This window comes from Podarcis gaigeae (genome assembly GCF_964106915.1).
Source record: "Podarcis gaigeae genome assembly, chromosome: 2".
In the NCBI taxonomy this organism is placed as follows: domain Eukaryota; kingdom Metazoa; phylum Chordata; class Lepidosauria; order Squamata; family Lacertidae; genus Podarcis; species Podarcis gaigeae.
Window position 1 is genome coordinate 122645680 of NC_139679.1, and position 21825 is coordinate 122667504.

General features: G+C 46.7%; 2 protein-coding genes across 2 annotated transcripts; one reads left to right on the forward strand and one right to left on the reverse strand.

The window, feature by feature from the left end:
* Positions 1-8360: 8360 nt before the first annotated feature.
* On the reverse strand, positions 8361-14217 carry LOC310837708 (uncharacterized protein). The gene is made up of 4 exons (XM_083724715.1): positions 14024-14217; positions 11950-12063; positions 8539-10135; positions 8361-8471 (listed from the first exon to the last, which is right to left on the reverse strand). The coding sequence occupies exons 2-3, from the start codon at positions 11981-11983 to the stop codon at positions 8748-8750; spliced, it is 1422 nt and encodes a 473-aa protein (XP_083580841.1). The 5' UTR covers positions 11984-12063; positions 14024-14217; the 3' UTR covers positions 8361-8471; positions 8539-8747.
* A 2296-nt stretch (positions 14218-16513) lies between these two features.
* Positions 16514-19914, forward strand: LOC310837801 (uncharacterized protein). Its single transcript, XM_083724941.1, has 3 exons — positions 16514-16562; positions 17255-17372; positions 18549-19914. Exons 2-3 carry the CDS (start codon positions 17309-17311, stop codon positions 19670-19672), a joined length of 1188 nt encoding a protein of 395 aa, XP_083581067.1. The 5' UTR covers positions 16514-16562; positions 17255-17308; the 3' UTR covers positions 19673-19914.
* The last annotated feature ends 1911 nt before the right edge of the window (positions 19915-21825 follow it).

Consider the following 21825-nt stretch of genomic DNA (forward strand, 5'->3'; position numbering starts at 1 on the left):
ATCCCTGCGGCGGGGTGCGCTCCCGCTGCTCGGTCCCAGCGCCTGCCAACCTAGCAGTTCGAAAGCACCTCCGGGTGCAAGTAGATAAATAGGGACCGCTTTCTAGCGGGAAGGTAAACGGCGTTTCCGTGTGCGGCTCTGGCTCGCCAGAGCAGCGATGTCACGCTGGCCACGTGACCCGGAAGTGTCTCCGGACAGCGCTGGCCCCTGGCCTCTTAAGTGAGATGGGCGCACAACCCCAGAGTCTGTCAAGACTGGCCCGTACGGGCAGGGGTACCTTTACCTTTACCTATGGCTTGAGCCACAGATGGCTCCTTTACACAGACCCTTGGTCGGTTCTAGCGCGCTAGGATTCGTGGCGTTTGTTTAGAAATTTGTTTAGAAATGTTTTTAGTCATTGTGCATTGCCTTCCTTTGTTCCAACGGTTTCCCACATTCTCATTGCAACTTGTAGATGGATGACAAAAGAGTAGGACTTATTCCTGCGTTATTGAAATATACTCAGAGTCGCAAAGTGATTTCATGCTCTTTATTCAGCTCATAGTGGTGAGGAGGAATGAATGAATGTCCCCTCAGAGTATTTGCTTTATATACATTATTTACACAATGGGCTGCACATGATTGGCTAATTCCGGAATTCTACTGTAAGCCAATCAGGTTGTGGATTCACTTCTATCTGGAGCATGATTGGGTGGTTCCTGCTAACCAATCATACTGCAAAACAAAAAAATCATACTGCTGCATTGTTCTAGGACCAATCAGACTGCTGCCTTTTGGAGCCTATTGTTCTAGGACCAATCAGACTGCTGCAGTTTGGATCCTATTCGACTCAGTACATAACAGTTATAAAGGAGATCACGGAATCCATGCAATTCGCTGCTTTTAGTTGCTTCTTTGCACAACAGAGGGATCCCTAAATAAACTCTTAGATTAGAACCTCCCCTTCTATTTTAGCCGGGTCCCCTCCCCTCCCCTTCCTCTTTGCAGTCTTAGAGGGGACTTCCGAGGGAGGGGCAAGAACGTGAAAGAGCGCGCGCCCCCTTCTCCATCTGAAAAACTGGGAAGAATGCGATTGTGCTGCGCGCAGGAGATGCTGTTTCCGCCCGCCCAAGGTTAGGAAAAGAGGGGAAGGAAAGGGACGGTTCCAGAAAGGGGATCTTGGAGTGGGGGGTGGGGGAGATGCATGGGACCATCCCCAAAAAATTCAGTTCAAATAAAGTGGGCGCAAAGGATGGTTGTGCAGCGGCTCCCCAGGAAACGAGGAACAGGGCGAGAAGGCGAGGCTGGAAAAACGGGAGGGAAGGCGCGGGAGGATGCGCAGCGGACGAAAGGCGAAGCAGGATGTCTCTGGGAGGAAGGAGGAAGGCAGGTGCTGGTTGGGAAAGGAGAGGGGTCTGTGCTGGGTGGGGAGGGCAGGAGACCACCCAGGATTTGGTCCCTGCTAGCACGCATAAGAAGAGGACTGGTGGTGGAGCCTCTGCTCTGCCTGCAGAAAGTCTCTGGCTCACCTCCCGGGGTCTGCAAGAAGCATGATAGAATTGCCTGGTTGGAAGGGACATTGAGGGTCATCTAGCTCAACCCCCTGCAATGCAGGAAAGTTTGGCCCAACGTGGGGCTCAAACCCCATGACCCTGAGATTAAGAGTCGGATGCTCTACGGACTGAGCCACACATCAGGGCTGGAGGAATGTCCTCTGGCTGAAACCCTGGACGCCCGCTGCTAGTGAGGGGAAAGAGAGGAGGAGGAATGGAAGGGAGGCAGCCGTGTTACAGCTTCAGGATGGCAGAGGGAAAAGAAAAGGGATGTTTTTAAAGGTGGTGGGAAGAAGATCCTCTTTTAGGCATGACTCCACTTTCCTCACATGGTGGGGTTCAGGAGGGGGCGCGCTCCCCTTGTATTATGGAAACGGCATATGGGAGCTCCACACCTGTTGTTGTTGTTTAGTTGTTTAGTCATGTCCGACTCTTCGTGACCCCATGGACCAGAGCACGCCAGGCACTCCTGTCTTCCACTGCCTCCTGCAGTTTGGTCAAACTCATGCTGGTAGCTTCGAGAACACTGTCCAACCATCCCGTCCTCTGTCATCCCCTTCTCCTTGCGCCCTCCATCTTTCCCAACACCAGGGTGTTTTCCAGGGAGTCTTCTCTTCTCATGAGGTGGCCAAAGTATTGGAGCCTCAGCTTCAGGATCTGTCATTCCAGTGAGCACTCAGGGCTGATTTCCTTAAGAATGGAGAGGTTTGTTCTTCTTGCAGTCCATGGGACTCTCAAGAGTCTCCTCCAGCACCAGAATTCAAAAGCATCCATTCTTGGGCAATCAGCCTTCTTTATGGTCCAGCTCTCGCTTCCATACATCACTACTGGGAAAACCATAGCTTTAACTATACGGACCTTTGTTGGCAAGGTGATGTCTCTACTTTTCACCCCTTTTACCCCTACATGGATCACTGCCTTGCCGTGGCGAAGGGGCTTGAATAACTCAGAGAAGCTATGAATTATGCCGAGCAAGGCACCAAGATGAACAGGTCATAGTGGAGAGTTTTGACCAAACGTGACCCACCTGAAGGAGGAACCGGCAAGCCACTCCTGTATCCCTGCCAAGAAAACTCAATGGACAAAGACTACAGGCTCCACACCTAGGTAGGCTTATCATTCGCCAGTAAAATATCTTGGGCGGAAAAATGCCTGCAGGGCCTCTGAGGCTGCCTTTGCTTCTTCCTCCCTCCCAGGAACCTGCATCTTTCCCCACCACCTCCAAGTGTTCTTTCCCAGGACCCTCAGAAGGATGCTGGGAGTGAGGAAGCCCCCCTGGCAAGAAAATGAGGAAGGCTGCAGAGCCAGATTAAAGATAGACAGGAAAGGAAATGTTTTTAATGGTGATGTGAAGAAGATCCTCTTTCAGGCATGACTCCTTCTTTCTTCTCTGGTGGGGTTCAGGAGAAAGACACCCCATTTTTACCATGGAAACTGCGAGTGGGAGCTCCACACATGGGGAGGCTCCCACAGCCTAGTTGGTAGCCCCACCTTGGACGAAAGATTCCTGCATTGAAGGGGGTTCGAGTAGATGGCCCTCATGGTCCCTTCCAACTCTACGATTTTATGGTTCATCCAGGATTGGTTTGACCCATTGGGGTGAAAATTTGTGTCCATTTTCACAGCTCACAGCATCTCTCCTGCAAGCTTTCTTTGTAGGCGCTTAGATGGGATGTTGAATCAGTCCCACCCCCCCACTCAATGGAGCACATCAATGTCCCACAATCATCTCACAATTAATAGGCATTCTGGAAATAATATTATAATGTGTTTATTAGCAACAGGGAGAGAGAAAGATGCCACCGGGGAGAGTTTGACCTAATTAGAAACCCTTCCTTTGCTTTGTCCCCCTGAAGATGTTGGCAAATTAGAACTAAAGAGCAATGCCTGATGTTAGGAACTTGGCCCGGGGTGGCCTTCAGCTCTGGTCCATTTCTGCCCAGCAGATGTATAAAGGCAGCTCGCTGTGACTTGCCCTGCTCTCAGGCTTGGTTTGCAAAAGAGCCACGAACTCATGACTGTCTCAGCTGCTACCAAAAGGCTTTGTTGGGTGAGGGAAACATCGCTGGCCAGTATGGGCCAGTGCCGTCTGTCTGATAATGGCAAAGGCGCTCTTGCTCCTCAAGCATACTAATAAGAGCATAATAAACGTAAAACAGCAGCTCAAAGGGGAACACCTTGATGGGGGCCTGGAGGCTGCCTGGCAGCTGCCGCCATTGGGGGATGTGGGACTGAAAAGACTCCTTCTCAGCAAGGCACGCAGTTGCATTTTGCAGCAACCAGCCGCGAGGGGCTTCCAAGTATTGCTGGGATTGTAATGGGGATTACGCTCTTAACTGGGCTCTTAGTTTTAGCAATGGTTTTAGAGTGAACTGAGATGTGCACTCCGACGGAAACTCTTTCCACAGTCAAAACAGGTACAGAATTAAGAACTTAATTCGTTCTGGAGGTCTGTTCTTTTTTTAAAAAATAATAATATTTATTGAAAGTTTCCAAATATAACAAAAAAAAAAAAGAAAAAATAAAACATTTACTTTTAAACCTTATTTTCATTAGCATCTTTCCAGGACTTCCCCACCCCACCCCCTCTTGTATTCCAATTCCTTCAAATAGATTCAGCAAGTTCTTACCCCAAATTTTAGACTTATTATCATTGACCCAATGTTAAAAATATTTTTCCATCCCCTAAAATCGACCCCTGTTCCCTTCCACGAGTTCCCCTCTTTAATATGCAGAACAGAATAGAATAATAAAAAAAAGTATAATTTTACACCCTTTGGATTCCAAATTTCCCTCCCCCCTTTCCCGGTTGTGTTCCCCAATGTCCATCAACGTCTGCTGTCGTCCTGGAGATCCCACATCTAGGCCGAAATCCTTCACAACTCCACTTTGCCGTCTTTTTAATAGTCTTTGCCATCTTTTTGGTCGTCTTTAATTTCGAACATCCAATCTTGGAAGGACTCTATCTCAAGAAGGTCCATTTTTTCCATCCAGATCTCTATATTTAAGAGTAAAACTCCAATTTTATTTCTTTAGGCCTTTCAAATCTGGATGTCCCAAATGTTCCCACTTCCAGCTTTGTCCAATTCTTGTTGTTCTTGTTCTTGTTGTTCTCTCTCCTCACTTTCCTCTGGTTTCTTTTCCTGCTCCACTGCAAAAATGTTCTAATTCCAAAAGCTTCTAGTTCCTCTACAGAGGCTTTGTTATTCAGGAACAAAACCTTACGTCAAGTCCCTTCCATTCTTCAATAGATAAATCTATTGTCTCCTTTAGTGTAGAGACCTCTGTAGTCAAAATAGTGTTCCATTTCTGCAGTTTTCCCAGGAGATAAAAAGTCCTATTCAAATTCCATGCCAGCAATACTTGCAGTGTCCCACAGCCCCTCTAGAGGGATTATGGTAACTCAGTTTCCTTCCAGATCACACCCAACAGTCAAAGTAACTTGTTATCCCTTGTTTTCAACAATTTATATCAAATTGTAACAAATGTAACCGGCAAAGTCCTCGTAACAAAGTTCTCTTTTTATTCTTCAACTTTGACAGCTCCTTTGACAGCTGTCAAAGCTTCTATTTCTCCTCACCAGGCGCTCTCACGGATCGCTCCCGGTTCCCGGGGGGGGGGTTGCGTTTTAGCTCACACGTTACACTTTTCTCCTCCAGCACAGTCTTATAATTTTCCATCGTGAAATTAATAACTTTATCAATATAAAATAGCTCTTGATCTTAGTTGTCAAATCCTTGCTTTAAATCCTCTACAACCGGGGGGAGACGGACTTCCTTTTTGCACCTCCCCCGCTCGTTCCAAATTTTATTTTTTTTTCCCTTTTAAATCCGATTTCCCAATTACTCACGGGTCGTTCTTTTTAGTCCAAATTTTCAATGGAAGAAGTCAGCGCTCTCCGTCAAATGGCATGCGGCTTCGCTCGGCAGGGGAAGCGGAGGACTCATAGCACCACACCACCCCCCGTCCCCCGCTCCGTAGCCTTTAAAAAGGCTCCTTCGCAGGTCGGGGGCGCAAACGGTGCCCGCCGAGTCACCATGTCCATGGGTTTCAGCGCCCATGGTTTTTGAGGGTCCCCGCGTCGCCGGCGCGGTAGGATCCAGCCCCTGCCAAGCAGGCTCCCTCCAGAGCTCGGAGGGAGTCCGCCATTCGGCGATGGCGCCAACCCGGAAGTCCCGTTCTGGAGGTCCGTTCTTAACCTGAAACTGTTCTTAACCTGAAGCACCACTTTAGCTAATGGGGCCTCCTGCTGCTGCTTCGCCGCCAGAGCACAATTTCTGTTCTCATCCTGAAGCGTATGTACCCTGAAGCGTCTGTAACCCAAGGTACCACTGTATATGGTTTCTCCCCTGTGTGAATTTTTTGATGATATGTAAGGCCCGAGCTGTTAGTGAAGGCCTTTCTACACTCTAGATAGGCATATGGATTCTTCCCTGTGTGAATGTTTTGATGTACAGTGGTTCCTCGGGTTACATATGCTTCAGGTTACATACGCTTTAGGTTACAGACTCCGCTAACCAAGAAATATTGCATCAGCTTAAGAACTTTGCTTCACGGTGAGAACAGAAATTGTGCTCCAGCGGCGCGGCGGCAGCAGGAGGCCCCATTAGCAAAAGTGGTGCTTCAGGTTAAGAACAGTTTCAGGTTAAGAACAGACCTCCGAAACGAATTAAGTTCTTAACCCGAGGTACCACTGTACTTTACGATTTGAGCAGTGACAGAAGCCTTTTCCACGCTCCGAGCATTTGTATGGTTACCCTGGCTTTTGAATTCCACAATGTTTACTGCGGGAGCTGTTACCATTTAAGCTCTGTCCACACTCCAAGCATCTAAACACTTTTTCTCCCGTGGGGATTCCCTCGTGTACAGTAAGTTCTGAACGCTCAAGGAAGCTCTTTCCACTCTCCAAGCACTTTTGTGCTTTCTCCTCTGTGTGGATTCTACAATGTGAGTTGAGAGTAGATTTGCTTCTGAACACTTTGGTTTTTTCCCCCTGACAGTGTTTCTCTTGGCTGGGATTTGATGGCCGTCACCAGACTGCGTAAGAATGCCTTCATCACACCTGGTTCCTTCTGATGAGACCCGGGAACAACGACTGTCCTGTCCAACACCTGCTGAAACTAAGAGAAGATCCTAATTAAGAGTGTAATCTGATCACACAGAGGGCCCCCGGACGTTTGACGGTCTATTGACCCTGTGCCGCCACTGCCATTGCTTTTTCTGCTGCCACCACCCCATATCTCACGGGGATGTTGCGTTCGCAAAGTAAAGGAAGGACTGAACTCTGATGAATAAGAATACACACAGAGACTTGAACCAGCCAGTCTCTGGGAAGGGTGCCTATAATCGTGTCTCTCTGTGCTTGTCCGAATGCAGCAGCCCCTGGCCCAAACCGTTTTTATTCACCAAAAAGCTTTTTACAGAGTGTTCGTAAGAACCAATCAGATTTCTTCTGAGCATTTAAACAAACCTCAAGTGGGGACAAAGTTAAACTATAAACACTAGTTATCCATGCATACTTTTGGGGTAAATGAATGAATACTACAAAGGAGCGAATACAGCAACTCCAGAGGTCATAAACAATCAGTACACATGATAAGAAGGATGGCCAGGAGGACAGTGACCATTATCACCTTAATGTGAAACCTGTTTCCTGGCCCTAAGATTAACATCTAAGATTATATATAAGAAAGCTACATCAACGAAACTGCCCATTATCTTTGAGGACCAAGGACGCCTGCCTGGCAAAGCAACTGCTGCGTAGGTGATGTGGGGAAGAGAGGAATGGAACGGGGATGCAGGGGTGTAGATTGATCAAGAATCATATAAAAATAGTTTAAACCCAGTCAACGCAATGCTTTCATTGCTGACACAGATGGCTTAGTCTATATTTGCTATAATTCCTCATAGCACTCCCACCTGATCACTACAGGGGACACGCGGAGTCCAGTCGGTTGTTAACATAAACAAATAATCAAGTTTATTTTTAAATGCAGGAACAAGCTTATGGTTTCAGTTAATTTTACTTGTCAGTTTCTTATTCTTAGTTCCTAACAACTCCAAACTGATTATTCCAACTATCTACAGTGGTGCCCCGCAAGACGAACACCTCGCAAGACGGAAAACCCGCTAGACGAAAGGGTTTTCCGTTTTGGAGGCGCTTCGCAAAACGAATTTCCCTATGGGCTTGCTTCGCAAGACGAAATGTCTTGCGAGTTCCTGCGGGGTTTTTTCCCCTTCCCCCCCCTTTTCCTAAGCCGCTTATCAGCTGATCCGCTGATAAGCCGCTTAACAGCTGATCGCTAAAAGCCGCTAAACCGCTAATAGCGCTAATCCACTAAGATGTCAATGGGCTTGCTTCGCAAGACGAAAAAACCGCTATACGAAGAGCCTCACGGAACGGATTAACTTCGTCTTGCGAGGCACTACTGTATCTGACTCCACCTAACAATTCCTCTCACTCTCTCACAATACAACTCTACCATCCCACACCTAAACCTCCCTCCTCCTTCTTCAACTCCCAAACCTCAACTGACTTTCAAAACCTCCCACTCTAACTGTTACTCCCCCCTTGCATTCTCACTGGCCAATCACATCACACCTATTTTAACCCTTTCCTTATGACCCACCCTAGGAGGCAAACGTCACACTTGGTTCTCAAACGACTTAGTTGTCGAACAACTTGGAACCCCAATGCTGCAAACCCAGAAGTAAGGGTTCCGGTTTGTGAACTTTTTTCCAGAACTTTTTTCAATGTTTGCAAAAGAACATGTCTGGGGGGTCCTGCAGGACTTACATTTACATCGCATTGTAAATGCATTGTAAATGTATATTTACATTGCATTGTTGTACTTGGTCATCGTGTTGCTTTGGATATTACCGATAATTGTTTGCAACACAGGGATTTAACTGTTTGGTTATCAGCTGAAAATCTGGCTGCTGATATTTGAGTCAGTTGAAGCTTTGGAGTACTTTTCAAAGGCAGTGCCCATTCCAGTAATTGAACCTGGATGTAACTAAAGCGTATGTCACTGCAGCCAAACCAATCCTCTCATAACACAGAAATTAATGTATAGGGTTTCCTCCAAGGGTTCTCAGATGTTGAAGAAGGCTGGTGCTCACATGGCTTTTTCCACACTTCGTACCTTCCCATAACTTCGCCACTGTGTGTTTTAGTGTTTAGGAAGTCTTCCAATGTCCACACCCCATGCAGTTTTACGGGTTTTCGCCTGTGTGGGTTTTCTGATGTCCCGAAAGGTTTGCATTGTCACCAAAGCTTTTCCCACACCATGTTTTCTCTCCCATATGTATTCTTTGATGTCTAGCAAGCCGACTGTTTGCACTGAAGCTCTTTCCACACACCGTGCATTTAAATGGTTTCTCCCCTGTGTGCATTCTCTGATGTAAAGTAAGAGCACTGCTGTCAATAAAGCAGTTTCCACACTCCATACATTTATATGGCTTCCTTCCCGTGTGTGTTTTTTGATGTCTGCTAAGGTTACTACTCAGACTGAAGCTTTTCCCGCACACCGTGCATTTAAAGGGTCTCTCCCCTGTGTGGGTCCTTTGATGTAAAGTAAGGCCACTGCTGTCGTTGAAGCACTTCCCACAGCTGACACATTTGTACGGCTTCTCCCCTGTGTGTGTTCTCTGATGTGTCGTCAGGCTACTGCTCTGACTAAAGCTTTTCCCACACTCCACACACTTAAACGGCTTCTCCTCTGTGTGCGTTCTCTGATGTGAAATAAAGCTACTACGAGCGCTGAAGCTTTTCCCACACTCAATGCATGTGTATGGTTTCTCCCCCGTGTGGATTCTCTGATGTAAAGTAAGGCTGCTGCTGCTACGGAAGCACTTTCCGCACTCGGTACACTGACATGGCTTTTCCCCTGTGTGTGTTCTTTGATGTAACGTCAGGTTACCGCTCTGACTGAAGCTCTTTCCGCACTCCTTGCATTTAAATGGCTTTTCCCCTCTGTGGATTCTCTGATGTTTAGTAAGGCTACTGACCTCAATGAAGCTCTTTCCACACTCGGCACATTTAAATGGCTTCTCCTCTGTGTGTGTTCTTTGGTGCAAAAGGAGGCTACTCCTCACACAAAAGCTCTTTCCACAATTCATGCAAGCGTACGGTTTCTCCTCCGCATGGGTGGCTTGATGCCGAGTGAGGCTACTGCTGTCACTGAAGCACTTCCCGCACTCCATACATTTATACGGCTTCTCACCTGTATGTGTGTTTTTATGTCTAGTAAGGTTGCTTCTCAGATTGAAGCTCTTCCCACACTCGGTGCACGTATATGGTTTCTCTCCTGTGTGGATTCTGCAATGTATATTTAAGTTTGATTGATGTCTAAATGTTTTCCCACACACCAGGCATGTTTTACTGCTGTTCCTTTTGTGATCTTCTTGTTGGATCAGGGGTTCCCGGACAACAGCACTCTGGGAAGCAGGGACCTCCTTCCTCTTATCCTCCGTGTAGTTTCTCTCATCCCTTTTTGGTCCTCTTTGATTTCCAAGCATCTTTTTTCCTGATTCATGCTCGGCTTTTTCCATTGACACCAAATATTTTTCCATATATTTCTCACTGCTCAATCCGTCACTCCCTGGGGGATGAGGGAAAAAAATATATGTATGAACTTCAAGGTAGAAACATGGGATATTATCACAGGTTGACCCCAATTTGCTGCTTCTCTGGTTTTAGCATTCCCAAGAAATGTGGGAGCTTTGTACTGCTAGCCAAGGATTCCCTGCACCACCTAACTGTGGACCTCCAGGACCTCAGCCATTATTCTAACTTTGGGTATCTGAAGAAGTGTGCATGCACACAAAAGCTCACACCAAAAACAAACTTAGTTGGTCTTTAAGGTGCTACTGGAAGGAATTTTTTTTGTTTCGACTACGGCAGACCAACACGGCTACCTACCTGTAACTAGAACTATGGAAGGCACCACACTTAGCCGAATGAAATGGAAGTCCATCAACCATCACCAAGAAACTTGCACAGGTACAGACTGACACCTTCTTTCTGACTAAATGCAAGAACCTGGACATTATACCTAAGGGTCTTAGAATTAAGAACCCTCTACAATCCACTTATCCTACTGAATATGCAAGGAAACTATGCCACACATTCTCCAAGAAGCTGCTCAAACATCTGATTGGGTATCTGAAGAAGTGTGCATGCACACGAAAGCTCATACCAATAACAAAGTTCCAGTTACAGATAGGTAGCCGTGTTGGTCTGCCATAGTCAAAACAAAAAATTCCTTCCAGTAGCACCTTAAAGACCAACTAAGTCAGTTCTTGGTATGAGCTTTCGTGTGCATGCTTTCTGTGTATCTGAAGAAGTGTGAATGCACACGAAAGCTCATACCTAGAACTAACTTAGTTGGTCTTTAAGGTGCTACTGGAAGGAATTTTTTGTTTTGACCAATAACAAACTTAGTTGGTCTCTAAGGTGCTACTGGAAGGAATTTTTGGGGGGGAAACAAGTGGAGCATCAGTTACCTACTGGATATTCAGAAAAAGATGCTGTTTTGGCGTTTGGGGCACCTGCCTTTTCCTTGTCCTGCTGTGGAAAGGGCAGGCCTTCTGGCCTTGGGGCAGAGATGGGAACTTTTCAAACACTTAAAAAGCCCTCAAGAACATTTGGAGGCTTCCTCATGCCAGGTCAAATTGATTCTTCATCAAACCTCCACATGGACTCATTCAACTAGCAGGTGGATCTCCCATGATCTCAGGGCTTTCCCACCAGCTGCTAGCTGATCCCTTTTCCCCCATGGAGATGCCAGAGGTTGAACATAGGATCCTCTGTGTGCAGCGAGGTTCATTTTCTAGACATATGTGGGGCTACCACCGAAGGTGACCTGGAAACTACAACTAATCCAGAATGCGGCAGCTAGACTGGTGACTGAGACCATATAACACCGGTCCTGAAAGACCTACATTGGCTCCCAGGACATTTCCGAGCACAATTCAAAGTTTGGTGCTGACTTTAAAGCCCTAAATGGCTTCAGCTTTGTATACCTGAAGAAGTGTCTCCACCCCCGTCATCCAAATGGGACACTGACATTCAACTCCAAGGGCCTTCTGGCAGTTCCATCACTGTGAGAAGTGAAGCTACAGGGAACCAGGCAGAGGGCCTTTTTGGTAGTGGCGTCCGCCCTGTTGAATGCCCTCCCATCAGATGTCACGGAAATAAACAACTGTCTGACTTTTAGAAGACATCTGAAGGCAGCCCTGTTTAGGTAAGTTTTAAATATTTGATGCTTTATTGTGTTTTTAATATTCTGTTGGGAGCCACCCAAAGTAGCTCGGGAAACCCAGCCAGATCAGCAGATAAATAATAAATGGGGAATATGCCCCAAACGTCTTTCAGTCAAGGAATGGGGGTAGGGCGGGGGGAGTGTGTCCTTACCTAGAGAGGACTGTGTCTCATAATTCGCCTCCATGACCTTTGGTCTGGATCCAGCAGGGCCCAATGCCTCTTTGGTGAAATGCCCAGCCACCTCTTTGAATGTTTATCCAGACCCTGGAGAAAGAGAATATACATAATTTTTCTTCTCCCTCTCTCCCAACACTAGAGCTCATGAGCATCCCATGAAGCTGAACGTTGGAAGATTTAGGAAAAAAGAAAGGAAGCACTTCTTCATGAAGCACAGAGTCAAGCTATAGAACTTGCTCCCCCCCAGGAGGCAAACATGGCCAGGAACTCCCTTTTTTATTTAAGAGTCCGATGAAACTGAATATTATGGGAGGTATCATGTAAACACTCTATGAGTTCGCATGGGCGTGGCCAGGATTTATTTCAGGGGGAATAAGCAGGGAATAAGTTAGGGCGGTAGAACTGAGTTATCTGTGATGCAGTTGGTCAGTTAGTTAAGCATTTTTATTTATTTACTTGATTTAGGAGGAGAAGTTGCAGCCCCCTGGCTAAGCCTATGTGAGCTCTCTAAAAACAGCCCAGGCCAGCATGTCAATCCTTACATCTGACTTTAAGAAGACATCTGAAGGCAGCTTTGCTTAGGGAAGTTTTTAATGTTTGATCTTTTATTGCTTTTTTAGTAACATTCTGTTGGGAGCTGCCCAGGGTGGCTCGGGAAACCCAGCCACATGGGCGGGGTATAAATAAATTGTTGTTGTGCAGGGTATAAATAAGTTGTTGTTGTTGTTGTTCCCCTCACCCCACTCCCAAATGCTGCTTCCTCTTCACCAATGCACCCCCATTATTCTGCCCGGACACTGAGGTCCAGCGCTGAGGGCCTTCTGGCGGTTCCCTCACTGTGAGAAGTGAAGCTACAGGGAACCAAGCAGAGGGCCTTCTCGGTAGTGGCGCCCGCCCTGTGGAACGCCCTCCCATCAGATGTCAAAAAGAACTAGAAGACATCTGAAGACAGCCCTCTTTAGGGAAGCTTTTAATGTTTAACAGACCACTGTATTGTTTTTATTTATTTATTTGTTTAGACCACTGTATTTTAATACTTTGTTGGAAGCTGCCCAGAGTGGCTGGGGAAACCCAGCCGGATGGGCGGGTATAAATAATAAATTCTATTCTATTCTATCTGGTCCCCCTACCCAAGCTGAATATGCCCCTGGGGATATTGAGGGGCTTCCAAGAGGATTTTGCCCTGCAATTTCTGCAGCAGTTTCTCCTTGCACAGATCAGACCCAACACCCTGAGGCATGGGCTTAGCCAGGATTTATGTTGAGGGGTGGGGAGCAGGAGACACCCACCCACCTGTCACAATCCTCAGCCTGACTCTGCCTAGCAGATTCAGAATGAAAAGTCTCCACGGTGTTGTTTCAAATTGCTTCCTTTTGACCCCAAGTGCTCCAAAACCTATCTACATTTTTTGTGGCTTTAAAGAAGAACGGGAACTTTTTACAAATTATTTTAAAAGACAACTGGACTCTTTGGCAGGTTTTGAATAAACATGCACAGGTTTATTGAGGGTTAATATAGTAGACAGATAATATAAGGCTGTATACAATTTTACAGTATGCAGAGAATAATATGAGTTGAGAAATGAGAGAGAGGAGCTGAGGGAAGTGGGGGGGGGTGAAGGAGGGAGGGTTTGTTGGGGAGGTGGGAAGGGGGGAAAGGGATAATGAAGATGATTTGTTTTGAGGATTTGTTATGTTGAAATTGTTAATATATATATTTTTTAAAAAACACACCTATCTACTTTTAGTTAAAACAAAAAAACTTCCTTCCTTCTTCAGATACACTGGAAGTGTGCATGCACACGAAAGCTCATACCAAGAACTGACTTAGTTGGTCTTTAAGGTGCTACTGGAAGGAAGTTTTTTTGTTTTGACTATGGCAGACCAACACGGCTACCTATCTGTAACTACTTTTAGTTAAGCATTTTTATTTATTTACTCGATTTAGGGGGGCGCAGAGCAGCTGCAACCCCTCCTGGCCATGCCCATGGAGTGGGGGGCTCTTTCCTCCTTCCCCCTAACCCCCACGCCACCCCCATGCATTGCACCTCTTTGTCCTCTGCGCGCTCCAGCCTCCCTCTCTCCAAGACCCGTCCTCTCCCCTCGAGTATGGAGGGGCTTCCAACAGCCCCCACTCCCCACGCCACGGCAGCTTCCTGCCTCTCTAGGAAACCACAGCTCGGCTCAGCTATCCAGTGGGAGGACTGAGAGACAGGAGCTACTTGCACCCACTTTCCTCTTGCTAATCCCTTGACGTTGTGCTGGAGGCTGCAGAAAGCAACGCTGGTGGTGGGGGGGGGGACCACATCTGGCCAGGCTTTCCCCATCCTGCGCTGAGATTCTTGAACAGCAGGGGGCTGGACTAGATGGCCCTCGGGGTCCCTTCCAACTCTGCCATTCTATGATCATGCGACGTTTCTAGCTCTCTTCCTCCTCGGTGTTGCAGGAATTTATGTATAGATTGGGCGGGGGGGGGGGTTGCCCCTCCAGCAGATATCATGCACATGCAGCCTACTACCAAAATCAGCACAATCGCTTTTGTGACTTTAGTGATTTGTCACCACAAAACACTTCATCACAGTTTCTTCCTATCTATGCAAAGGGCCTCTGCTGCACGATACCAAATGTAAGAATTCACTGATAAATGTATCTATGTACTGGATCACAGGCGAAACTTCAGAAATACATATAGACATGTGAGATCAGCTACTCAGCAGCCCCTCTGCCTGAGTGATAATTCCTGGCATCCTGATACCTGAGTGCCAGACAGGTAGCCATTCCAGAAATAACAAACACAGGGGGCGATTAAATTGGCTGGGAAACAGGGAAATGTAAATATATCTTTTGTTACACTTGATGGGTGTTTGGTGGAGGGCAAGGGGAACCATGGGGCAGGGTCCAGGATGCTCAGATTACTGCCACCAGACCTCCCCTTTCATGATGTAACCATGATGTATGAGTGATGTAGTTTTGGGGAAGGGATGTAACATAGAGATTAGCAGCTAATACAGTGGTACCTCAGGTTAAGTACTTAATTTGTTCCGGAGGTCCGTTCTTAACCTAAAACTGTTCTTAACCTGAAGCACCACTTTAACTAATGGGGCCTCCTGCTGCCGGCACGCCGCTGGAGCCCGATTTCTGTTCTTATCCTGAAGCAAAGTTCTTAAGCACTATTTTTGGGTCAGCGGAGTCTGTAACCTGAAGCGTATGTAACCTGAAGCGTATGTAACCAGAGGTGCCACTGTAAAAGTTTGGGGGCTCTTTTGTTGGGGGCTTCTATCTTGTTCCACCTTGTGGCAGGTGGGAGTCTTCAATAAAGACCGAGCCTACTGGCTGCTGTTTTGCTCTGGTATTCATGGCTGGTGTCCTTGTTTTTTGTCCAAGGGAGCCCTCAGATTTCTCTGTTAACATCGGGAGATTGGGAAGCCTGCAAAAGGACTCCCCAGCTGCAGCGCTTAAAAACAGCACAGGGGAGCAAAACGCAGGTGCCTCTGCCTCTTCCCCAAGGCTGCTTCTTAATAATAATAATAATAATAATAATAATAATAATTATTATTATTATTATTATTATTATTATTATTATTATTATTATTATTATTATTATTATTTATACCCTGCCCAACTGGCTGGGTTTCTCCAGCCACTCTGGGCGGCTTCCAACAGAATATTAAAATACAATAGTCTATTAAACATTAAAAGCTTCCCTAAACAGGGCTGCCTTCAGATGCTTCTCCTGCATGAATGTGCCCTTTCCCTCCCAAGCTGAAAAACACCACCCACCCGGGAGAGACTGAGCTGATCTCTGTGCAGAGGTTGTTGTTGTTTAGTCGTTTAGTCGTGTCCGACTCTTCGTGACCCCATGGACCAGAGAACGCCAGGCACCTCTGTCCTCCACTGCCTCCCGCAGTTTGGTCAAACTCATGCTGGTAACCTCGAAAACACTGTCCAACCATCTCGTCCTCTGCCGTCCCCTTCTCCTTGTGCCCTCCATCTTTCCCAACATCAGGGTCTTCTCCAGGGAGTCTTCTCTTCTCATGAGGTGGCCAAAGTACTGGAGCCTCAGCTTCACAATCTGTCCTTCCAGTGAGCACTCAGGGTTGATTTCCTTCAGTATGGAGAGGTTTGATCTTCTTGCAGTCCATGGGACTCTCAAGAGTCTCCTCCAGCACCATAATTCGAAAGCATCCATTCTTCGGCGATCAACCTTCTTTATGGTCCAGCTCTCACTTCCATACATCACTACTGGGAAAACCATAGCTTTAACTATAGGAACCTGTGCAGGGGACAGGGACCCAAAGATGATCTTGCAATGCAAACGCTGCGCCACTTTGAAGATCCCGGATGGTCCTTCGCACAGGGGCATTTCCAGCTCTCTCTCTCCCATTTGGGGAAAGTGCCCCCCCCTCCGCACCCTTAACTCTCCCTCCCCATAAGCTCCCTGGAGCAGCTGCAGCCTAAAATACAACACCGGGATGTGGGGACTGGAGGATCAGCGAGCCCCATGGAGGATCCGAGCGCCAGGTGGACGCGAGAGGAGATGTATTTTTCTTCTTCCCCACATTAAATGGGGGGAAGTTGCAACCAGCGGTAGGCAAAGGGGAGGGGGGGGCACTCAGTCCTCCACTGGGCGACTGACCCGGCCGGGCTCTGCTTCCCGGAGAAGCAGGAAATTGCCATCCAAAGGCGGCGGCGGCGGCGCTGGGGGCGTTGCAGAAGCGCCCTGGGGAAACGCGCGCGCGCGGAGGAGAGGCTGCAAAGCGCCCAGGTGCGACTTTTGGGGGGAAGTGAAAGAAAAGAAGGGGGGAGGGAACCCAAGGAGGGTTTGTTTGAGGGGGAATGGAGGAGAAACACCCCCCCGCGCCGCCTCCCACGCGAAGCACTTTCCCCCGGGAAATGCACGGGGTGGGGTCGTGGATGATCCGCGCTGTGCACTTGCGTCGTGCGGCCCAGAGTGCTGCAGGATCGCCAATGCAAGGACCCCCCCTTTTAAAAGCAAACCCCCCCAGCTCTGAAAAGAAAGGCGCAGCCTTCTGATGGGAGGGGGGAACATGCAGCCCGGACGGGAGAAACTCGCTATGGGGTGTTAGAATTGCTGGTGAGGGTGGGGGAGTTGCACGAGACTTTTGCGCCCCCGGAGCTTTGAATGTCCGAGGTCATCAGAAAGCTTGATGGGTTTAAATGGGGGGGGGGGCGTTTCAAACTGAGGTCTTGGCTTCCGGGATGGTTTCAAAGAGCAAAGCAATGGGTTTACTTTGGATCCCTGGATATTTTGTTCTCAGGAAAAGACTCGGCCTGTAGTGTATCTTGAAAAAAACATTCTCAAAGCAGACTTGATGTCTTCGCTGGAAAGAGAAGAACCAATTTGCCCGGCCTCTGGGGAAGGAGAGAGATTGGCAGGTACATATTTTTGAACCCCCGAGGGAAAAGGCTATACAGTACAGTGATACCTCGGGTTACAGACGCTTCAGTTTACATACGCTTCAGGTTACAGACTCCGCTAACCCAGAAATAGTGCTTCAGGTTAAGAACTTTGTTTCAGGATGAGAACAGAAATTGTGCTCTGGCGGCGCAGCGGCAGCAGGAGGCCCCCATTAGCTAAAGTGGTGCTTCAGGTTTCAGGTTAAGAACAGACCTCCAGAACAAATTAAGTTCTTAACCTGAGGTACCACTGTAATGGGAAGAGCACAAAGTAGCAAACTTGGGTAGCGTTAATCTTGAGCCACCCACTCCTTTTGGGGAAAACCCAGAGATTAGTGTTAAAACGCTGTATTTGGAAGTAGAAATTGTAAGGTTCAGTCCTGTCTTTGTGTAGAGCAGTGGTTTTCAACCAGTGTGCCCTGGCACCCTGGGATGCCTTTAAGGATGGTCAGGGGTGCCTTGGGCAACACCCACCTCCCTCTCTCTCTCTCTCTCTCTCTCTCTCTCTCTCTCTTTCTTCCTTCCTTCCTTCCCTCCCTCATTCCTTGGATGTCCTCTTGCGTCTCTGCGTCCCAAAGGCTTGCACAGCTGTTTGTGGCAGCAGCCCTGGCTACAAGCTCCCCAGGTGAATGGTCCCTCTGGGGCTGGCCAGAAGGTGCTTCCCAGGCTCTGTGGGGCAGTGTGAGGAGGTGGGGCATCTCAGAGACCTGGCCGGGCAACAGCAGTCTCCCAAAAAGAGGAGAGGAAGCTGAGGGAACACACCACAAGGGAGGGTGTTCAAAAAAGGGTGAGGGGCTGCCAGCTCTGCAGGCAAGGGGTGGCATAACTGGGCTCCTGAGCCCCACAGAGGTGCTGCTGCAGAAAGATTGCATTTAGTTGAGGGAATCCTGGGCACAAAAAAAGGTTGAAAACCTCTGCTGCAGAGGGATCTGAAGGCAAGGGAACAGACACATCTGTGCCTGCTGAGGTCAAGCGGGATATTGGCCTGGCTGGAGTTTATATTGTCCTCCTGGAGGGCAGCATATTCAGAAGGTAAACCCAGCTTTTGGTGTCTGCAAATAACATAAAATAATGCACCCATATACACAAAGCTCACAATCCTTTGTTTTCTGCTGGAAATTCAAAAAAGTTCTCTTTTTCTCAACCCCACACCAGATGATGGGCGGAATAATGGGAATTCTAGGGAGTCATCTATGCTATTGTCAGAAACTCCTGCAGCTGAAGAAGGAAAAGAGATGGTTGCAGATGAAAGTGAACTTAAGAAGCACGGAGAAGAGAAATCCTCACCTTCTCTGGAGGTTAATGCCCATGAACCCCTAATCCGGCAGGAAGATGGACAAGGAAACAGCCAGAAAATTTGTCCAGTATGTGGGAAGATATTTAGATACGAATCAAACTTAAATAGGCATTGCAGAAGCCACACGGGGGAGAAGCCATTTAAGTGCACTGAGTGTGGAAAGAGCTTGAGCTCAAGTTGGAGCCTTCTTACACATCTAAGAACCCACACAGGGGTGAAACCATTTAAATGTGTGGACTGTGGAAAGAGTTTCAGCGAGAGCAGTACCCTCCTTACACATACGAGAACACACACTGGGGAGAAACCATTTAAATGCACAGAATGTGGGAAAACCTTCAGTAGGAACACTCACCTTACTTCCCATCAGAGAACTCACACGGGGGAGAAACCTTTTAAATGCATGGAGTGTGGAAAGAGCTATACTGTTAGTAGTGGCCTTACTCAACATCAGCGAACCCACACAGGAGAAAAACCATTTAAATGTACAGAGTGCGGAAAGGGTTTCAAGCAGCCCAGCCACCTTACTGTACATTACAGAACACACACCGGGGAGAAGCCATTGAAATGCATGGAATGCGGGAAGAGATTCAGCCAGCTCATTAACCTGACTTCACATCAGAGAATACACACAGGGGATAAACCCTTTCAGTGCATGGAATGTGGGAAGAGCTTCACTGATAGTAGCGGTCTTGCTCAACATCAGAGAACTCACACAGGGGAGAAGCCCTTTAAATGTACGGAGTGCGGGAAAAGCTTCCAACGTCCCAGCCGCCTTACTCTACATTACAGAACCCACACCGGGGAGAAGCCATTTAAATGCCTGGAATGTGGGAAGAGCTTCAGGCAGCCCGGTCACCTTACTCTACATCAGACAACACACACACGGGGGGAACCATTTGAGTGTACGAAATGTGGGAAGCGCTTCAGGAAGAACGGAAGCCTTGCTTTGCACCACCAGACGCACACAGGAGGAACCATTTAGCTGCATGGGATGTGTGAAAAACTACTGTAAGCTCACTCAGCTTACCTTACATTACATTAGAGAACACACTGGGCAGAAACCATTTGGAAACGGGGAATGTGGGAGAAAGTTTATTTACGGGAGTAGATTATGCCTACAATAACACACACTGGAGAGGAACCCTTTAAATGCATCGGCATGGAAAGAACGTTTGTGACAGCATCAGTCTCATTCCTTGAGGCCTTTTTTTTTGCCCTTGGCAACATTCATTTTTTATTTAAATATTTTTTTTATTAAGTTTATGAAATACAGAAAAAAAGAATAAAAGATAGATATAAGAAAATAGAATAGAAAGATAACAAGTTTCCATGTTCTTTTTTCCATCAAATCTAAAGGACTTCCCCATATCCTCCAAACCCTGCATTCTCTGTAATATAAAACATCAGCAATTTGTTAACTTAGTTCAAAGCTTATTGTATCTTCCATTTTATCATGTTACTTAATTTCAACAATACTGTAACTCGATTCTTATACGCTTTATGTTAAACACAATAAAGTTGTTTCATTATTTTACCTCTAAATTCTTGTGTCTTAATTTCCATTACGTTAACTTGCATTTGCTGAAGCCAGGGTTCCCTAAAAGGTGCATTTTTTTAACATTCATACAACTTATAGTGTTTTTTCAAGTAGTCCTTAAACTTTTTCCAGTCCTCCTCGATTGTTTCTTCTCCCAAGTCTCGGATTCTGCCAGTCATTTCGGCCAGTTCCATGTAATCCATCAACTGCGATTGCCATTCCTCCAGCGTGGGTAGATCTTGTGTCTTCCAATGCTTTGCAATCAGGATCCTTGCTGCTGTGGTAGCATACATAAAAAAAATTCTATCTTTCTTAAGTACTCTCTGGTCCACAATGCCCAGAAGAAAGGCCTCCGGTTTCTTAGGTAAGGTAAATCTAAGTACCTTTTTTAGTTCATTATGAATCATCTCCCAAAAGGCCTTCACTTTCGGGCAAGTCCACCAGAGATGGAAGAATGTCCCTTCCGCCTCTCTGCATTTCCAACATTTATTGCAAGACAGGTGATATATCTTAGCCAGCTTGACTGGGGTCATGTACCACCGGTATACCATTTTCATAATATTTTCCTTCAAGGCAGTACATGCCATGAATTTCAAACCGGTGTTCCATAACCTTTCCCAGTCTTCAAACATGATGTTATGCCCCACATCCTGCGCCCATTTTATCATGGCGGATTTGACTGTCTCATCCTGTGTATTCCACTTAAGCAGCAAGTTATACATTCTCGAAAGTAATTTATTTTTTGGCTCTAACAATTCTGTCTCTAGTTTCGATTTTTCCACCTGGAATCCAACCTTTTTGTCTATTTTAAAGACCTCCTGAATTTGAGCATAGTGCAACCAATCTCGCACCTTGTTTTTTAGTTTTTCCAAGCTCAGCAACCTCCAATTGTCTCCAGTTTTTTCAATTATTTCCCAATATTTAGGCCAGTGGGCCTCCATGTTAAGTCTCTTACGTGCCTTGGCCTCCACCGGTGAGAGCCACCTCGGAGTCTTACTCTCCAATAAGTCTTTATATTTTGTCCAGACCATCAAAATTGCTCTTCTGACAATATGGTTTTTAAACAATTTGTGCACTTTAACCTTGCCATACCACAAATATGCATGCCACCCAAACGCATTATCAAACCCTTCCAGATCTAGGACATCAGTGTTCTCCAATAAAATCCAATCTTTCAACCAGCAGAAGGCTGCAGATTCATAATATAACCTCAAGTCTGGCAGGGCAAAACCCCCTCTTTCTTTCGCATCAGTTAATATTTTAAACTTTATTCGGGGCTTTTTGCCCTGCCAAACAAACTTAGATATATCCTTCTGCCACTTTCCAAAACATTCCACCTTGTCCACGATCTGTAGGGCCTGAAACAAGAATAACATTTTCGGCAATACATTCATCTTTACAGCAGCTATTCGTCCTAGCAAGGAAAGTTTCAGTCTTGACCATGTTTCCAAATCTCTTTTGATTTCAGACCAACATTTCTCATAGTTATCTTTAAACAAATTCAAATTTTTGGAGGTCAGATGCACCCCTAGGTATTTTACTTTTTTAACCACATTTAGTTCTGTTTCTTTAGAGAACTCATCTATTTCTGTAGCTGT